General features: G+C 48.7%; 1 protein-coding gene across 1 annotated transcript in view; it reads left to right on the forward strand.

The window, feature by feature from the left end:
- ADRA1B (adrenoceptor alpha 1B) overlaps positions 1-1,582 on the forward strand; it is a 44,747-nt gene extending 43,165 nt beyond the window's left edge. The window contains exon 2 of the mRNA XM_063087515.1: positions 975-1,582. Within this exon, the coding sequence (XP_062943585.1) occupies positions 975-1,582 (608 nt within the window). The remainder of the gene's footprint in view (positions 1-974) is intronic.
- Positions 1,583-6,602: the final 5,020 nt, after the last annotated feature.

The following is a 6,602-nucleotide window of genomic DNA, read 5'->3' on the forward strand; positions in this document are numbered from 1 at the left end:
ACACTGCCATGAGCACCCTCATACATGTCCCCTTAAGGACTTGTCCGAAAATTCTTTGAGATCTGTGACCTGGAGCAGAATGGCAGGTCACAAGGTATGTGTATACTTAATTGGACCAAGTGGTGCCAGAGTCTTCCCCACATCCTCCACATCCCTGCCCACACTTGAACTAACCAGACTTCTAATTTTTGCCCGCCTACCAAATGTCATATCTTTGTTATTTTCGTTTTAATTTACTTGCCTCATATTTTGAGCATCTTGTCATATATTCATTAGCCCTCGGGTTTCCTATTTTTTAAACTGCTTGATCATTTCCTTTGCCCACGTTTCTACTGGAATGCTGTCTTTTCCTCGTTGCTTTGCAGGAGTTCCTTACATATTCTAAATATCAATCCCTTGACTGCTTTGGATATTTTAAATGTCTTCTCCCATTCTCGCCTCATGGCTTATCTTTTTGAAGTGTTAAGTCGTTTTTCTTCACCCTTAGATCAAAACATAGTTCTTTACGATTTCTTCTTTTACCTTTAAAATTTTACCTTTAGCATTCAGGTCTTTAATACATCTACCCCTCGCTGGAAATAAATTAGCATCTACTTCATAGCGTTTTGTGAAAGATAAAATAATACAGATAAAGTGCCTGGCACAGTGCCTGACCCAAAGGAGGTGAGCGATTGTGGGTGATTGTCATCATCATCTGGGTAGAATGTGGTAGATGCTGTTTAGCTGGACCAGGAAGGGTTTCTTGGACAGAGGGGAAGTTGCTGAGGCTGGCTTTAAAAATGAGGGTAGGATTCATTCATTTCGAGAGGGAAAGGCGAGCACTCCAGGCAGAGGAACTGGGCTGGGGAAAGGCCTGGCGGCAGGAATGCTGCCCGTTGACCACGCTCAGGCGGAGCGCATGGAGGAAAGGGCTCCACTACTCACAAACGTGCCGTGTGTCTCTCCCGCGCCCACCCACCCCTTCCCCGCTGCAGGCTCGCTGTTCTCCACCCTGAAGGCCCCCGACGCCGTGTTCAAGGTGGTGTTCTGGCTGGGCTACTTCAACAGCTGCCTCAACCCCATCATCTACCCGTGCTCCAGCAAGGAGTTCAAGCGCGCCTTCGTGCGCATCCTGGGGTGCCAGTGCCGCGGCCGCCGCCGCCGCCGCCGCCGTCGCCGCCTGGGCGGCTGCGCCTACACCTACCGGCCGTGGACGCGCGGCGGCTCGCTGGAGCGCTCGCAGTCGCGTAAGGACTCGCTGGACGACAGCGGCAGCTGCCTGAGCGGCAGCCAGCGGACCCTGCCGTCGGCCTCGCCGAGCCCCGGCTACCTGGGCCGCGGTGCGCCGCCGCCCGTCGAGCTGTGCGCCTTCCCGGAGTGGAAGCCGCCCGGCGCCCTCCTGAGCCTGCCCGCGCCCGAGCCCGCCGGCCGCCGCGGCCGCCACGACGCGGGCCCGCTCTTCACCTTCAAGCTCCTGGCCGAGCCCCAGAGCCCCGGGACCGACGAGGGCGCCGGCCGCGGGGGCTGCGAGGCCAAGGCCGACGTGGCCAACGGGCAGCCGGGCTTCAAAAACAACATGCCCCTGGCGCCCGGGCAGTTTTAGGGCCCCCGCGCGCGGCTTCCCTTCCCGGGGGAGGGAATCATCGTGGGGGGCGGGCGGGCGGCGGGAGACACGGGCCCCACGGGGAACGGGGGAGGGCGGGAGAGGGGCAGCTGCTTCTCTGGCAGGGGCATGGGTGCCAGGTACAGCGCGGAGAGCTGGGCCGCCGAGCATGCTGAGAGCCTGCGGACCCGAGCCGGCCGGGACTTACCTCTCTCTCTCCTCCTCCCTCTGTATGTATATAAACGAGTCCCTCTCTACATGTATTTAACCGTGGGTACGTGCGTGTGTCTGTGCGCTGTACGCGTGGTCTGCATGTGTGCGTGCGTGGCGCCCCCCGCAGGGCAGAGCGAGTGTGTGCCCAGGAGGCAGCCGGGGACGTTGTTTGTCTCGTGACTTCGTACCTCTCAACCCCCTCCTTGTACTTCACTGAATGACCGCACTTTGGTGGGGTTGGAAACAAAGTCAGACATTAAAGGTCATTTCTCCTGTACGGCTTTGAGTAGTTTGTGAATGGGGTGGCAGGCCGGACCTCGAGTTTCCTTCTCCCTCCCCTTCGGGTTTGACCCCATCCTTGCTCTTAGGCTCCTTTGATGCTCCCCTTCCCTGTGCCCTCCATCCCCCACCACCGGAGGAAGGCCCGCTCTCACGAAGCTGCAGCCAGGCCCTCCTGCTGGTCCTGAGCAACAGGTGTGCTGGATCGCCTTGGCCCCATATCTGCCTTGTCATTACTACCCTCCACAGCTAAACAAATCTGACTTTGTGGCTGAAAGTGACCCCCTGGACTTGCTCCGTAAAATCCTGCTTACCTGCTTTTGACCCTTAGCAGCATCTAATTCTTCCTACTCCAAATGACACTGGGCAATGTCTGGCCTAGCCCTAATCCCTAGAACCTCAGTCCTAGCTGGGGTTCCCTGGCCAATACCCTGAGAGAGGATGTAACCCAGACAGAGACATAGGCTGGTCCTCTTCCCCTCCTCTCTGCATCTCCAGTCCTAACAATCCATTGTTAGCCAGTGCCAACAGAACCTGAAAAGATATCCAGACTGCAGAAGTTTCTGGATAAGATACGGATTTCTGTGGCCCACAATGCACAGGGGCACAGGAACTCTCCCAAGCTCTGCTAACTTGTAATCCTGTAATAACTTTTCCTTCTAGAAAAGAAGCACTGAGGAAGGTCATGCAGGCAGGTGAAACATGCCTTAGAGAAGATAACCTGGATTCTAGCCCTGCTACTGATTTACTATATGACCGGGAGAAAGTCACATCCCCTCCCTGGATCTTGGTTTCCTATCTATGTAGTGATGGGTTTGATTGTAAGATCTTTTCTGCCTCTAAAAGCCCGTTTGAGTACAGAATAAAGGACAGGGAACAAAGCATGAAACGTTTTTCTTTGGAAACTCAGAAAAAGCATGGGAGGAACTCCCCTCCCCTAACCCATTCCCTTCTCTACTTTGCTTATCTAAGTGGAGTTTCATAATTTTCCAAAGAGCAAGAGACTCTTTCAATAATATTAGCACATCAGTCATTTATTCTGTAAGTGATTGAAATAGAAAATACTTAATAGGGGAGAGAGCCAGTAGTTCATGTAGTTGAAAAATGTCAGGGTATCAGGTATGGCTGGATCCAGGGGCTTAAACAAGATTGTCAGTTACTCAGTCTCTTACTCATTTAGCTCCCATCTTTAGTTCTGCATATCTTTGCATTTTGCCCTTGTTTCCTTACTGCAAATAACTTCTTCACACTATTCTTACTTGATACCCTCTCCCAAAAGAAGAAATAATATCGCCCAGCAGTTCTGCCAAAATATGAAAAAGAAAAAGTCCTTGGAAGCCAGAGATTCTATATTACAGAACCCTTTAAGATTTTGATGAAAACTATAGACACTTTTCCCAGAAAAATTCGTGTTTGTACAAAAAAAAATTTCACATTTTCGAACAAGTTTAGATACCTCACCCCTATTTAAGATCTCATGAGTTAAGCGTGATACTCTAGACTCAGAGGCTATATGAGCTGAACTGATTTTAGGAATTATCTGGGCCAACGCCCTTATTTTTACAGATGGCTAAACCGAGGTAAATAACTTGACCAAGTCACACCAAAGCTGAAACTGGAACCCAGGTCTTCTGCCTCCCTGCGCAGTACCTGTGCTAACCTCCTGGGTTTGAGTACACCCTCCAACAGAGAGCAGGCCTCTTCTTACCCTTATAGAGAAAAGGGGGTCCTAGGAAAAGAAAAGCCTAAACCCCATTCTCAGGGAAGAAGGAATAGTTTGGAGCAGTTCCAGTAACATTTTGTTAGCAACACAAATCTTCTTTCAAACCAGCCTCACACAGAACCCTACTTTAAGAGCAGCCCAGAGTGAAATGGAGAGAAGAGGACAGAGCCTGCCTCCTCAGCCTCGGCTCCTCCTTAGCCCTTCCTCTGATCTTCCCCAATCACCCTGGGACGCCACAGAATGATGTTTAAAAATCACTGGTCTAGTGCAAGTGAATGGGATTTGAAGTCAGTCAGGCCTGGGATCAAGTCTTGACTCTACATGACCGTGGGCAGTTGACCTTGCCTCTTCCAGACAGTTTCTCCATCTATCAAATGGACATGATCATCACAGCCCACCAGGAAGCACAAAGGATTCAGTGAGATCATTACAATATAAACATAAAATGTAAATCACTGGGCAGATGCAAGTTATACTTTGAACCTCAAATATCTGAAGCCACAGGCACCAAATTTCCTGAGCTGCTCAGTTCTGATGATCTCGTTGATTACTGCTGTTTGGAGGTCATTCAGGTGGCACAGAGGCAGTGGCAGCCTCCTGCCTTTTTCCAAAAGGAAGACTGGCCAAGCAGTGGTTCACATCCCCCAAAGAGTGCTGGATTCCAGATCCGCCTCTAACCACAGGCTGCCTTATGCCAGCCTCTCCAAGTCACCTCATTGTGGCCAGGCCCAGAGAGGGCCCAGACTTCACCAAGAGCCTCTGGGACAGACAGGTCCTCTTTGCTCTGACCTCCCAACTGGCAACAAAGCAGCCCTGCTTTATCCTCTCCAGCCACCAAACACTGCTGGGTCATTTGTCACCACTGAGGCACTCATAGGGATAAATCTGCCAACCCAAGTAAAGAGGCAAATCACTTGGCAAGATGGAGTTAATCCTCCAGACCTGGGCTTAATTCCCACCACTGCCATTTAATAGCTGAGTGACATTGGGCATTGTATCATGGTCTAAACCTCAATTTCCTTAACTACAAAATAGGGATAATAAATAATAAAGCAGTTCCACGTCTAGAGTGTTGCCCCATCACAGTTTTCCTATGACTGTCTATGTCATAGATGTGTTTCAACCCTAATCCTAATGCCCAGAGCATAGCTCAGGAAAGGAGCAGTACAACTTGATCATGAGGACTCAGGCTTAAGGTCAGACAGAGCTGAGTTCAAACCCCAGCCTCAGTTTCCTCATTGGTAAAACTAGCATAATAGTAGAATCTTCTTCACACAGTTGCTATGACAAATAAATGAGCCAATGCATGGAATTTAGAAGTGCTGGGCATATACGAAATGTTTCACTATTAGCCAATAGTATTATTGATAGGGCAGCATTATCTACTCTGAAGAAACAGGGAAAATCAGGAGTCTTACAATTGGCCAACAAGAAAGTGGAAACTTTCTCCTCGAACCAAGGTTAACAGGTGTTAGAGGACTCTTTCCCAAGGCTACATTATGTCCATGCTCCAACTCTCCTGGAGGAAGTCCTGTTTTGGGAGACCTGACAATAAAAGAAAACCAGGAGAAAACAATGAATCTAGATCTTTTGAGCAGAGGCGGATGCTACCTGGGCCTGGTGATTGAATCTCGAGGACAGAACTAGGTCCAGGAGCTGGATTTACATGGTACTTTCCAGACCAGAGGCTCTCAAACTTTTCACCTGCAGCCTGCAAGATAAAATACATTTTATACTGCAACCTAGTGCATATATAGAGATATAGACATAGATCAGGGTCTCTCAGTATCGATACCATGGAAATTTTAAGTTGGGTAGTTTTCTGTTGTAGGGAATGTCCTGTGAATTATAAAATCTTTAGCAGCATCCCTGGCCTCTACCCACTAGATGCCAGTAGCATCTTATCCCCCCCACCAGTGATGACAATCAAAATTGTCTTCAGACATTGCCAAATGTCACCTAAGGGGCAAAATCGCCCCTAGTTGAAAACCATTGATAGATATAGATGTAAAAAACAAACGTTTCATAAAGTTTACCTTTATTTACAGAATGTACTCTGATATTTCCCATTTTGTATTATTAGAGGTCACTTCCTAAAAAGTGCTCATCATGGCCCACTAACTCAATTTCACAGTAAAAGGACCATAGTTTGAGGAGCATTATTCCAGGTCTATTTATCCCAGACCTTGAGGAACTCAGTTGTAACTGTTTTCTGATGTCCCCTATTCTTCCCAGAGGGGAACCCTTACTGGGAACTGGGAAGATGTTTAGGCTGGGAAAGTTATATATCCTCTCAGGGCCTCTGTCCATATTCTCTAAAATGAAGGTCAAATGCCTGCCTCAAAGGCTTGGGTGGACATGGATGAGACAATCCTTAGAGTAGGCACAAACTCTAAGTGAGCAATCACTATGTGACAGACATTGTGCTAGGGGCTTTACACACATTTTCTCATTTATTTATTCATTTTGGTGGGGGTGCCAGCTGGCCGACATGTGGATCCGAACCCTGGGACTGAGTTTTATGAACACCACGCTCTAACCAACTAAGCTGACTGACAAGCCCATTTTCTCATTTAATTGTCACTTCATTTCCATGAACAAGGTGCTACGGTTACTGCTACTTTATAGATAAGGAAAGTAAAGCTCAGAGAACCTAAGTAATTTGTCCAAGGATGCATACTTAGGGAGGTATGGTGGTTTTAAACTATTTCTGCAGATTCTTTGACACTCCTCCCATTAAAAGGTCTAATTACCACTTCTTGAATATAATGCAGCAGAAGTCACCTGTGGGACTTCCAAAGTCAC

Source organism: Cynocephalus volans, chromosome 2, assembly GCF_027409185.1.
Source record: "Cynocephalus volans isolate mCynVol1 chromosome 2, mCynVol1.pri, whole genome shotgun sequence".
NCBI classification, from domain to species: Eukaryota; Metazoa; Chordata; class Mammalia; order Dermoptera; family Cynocephalidae; genus Cynocephalus; species Cynocephalus volans.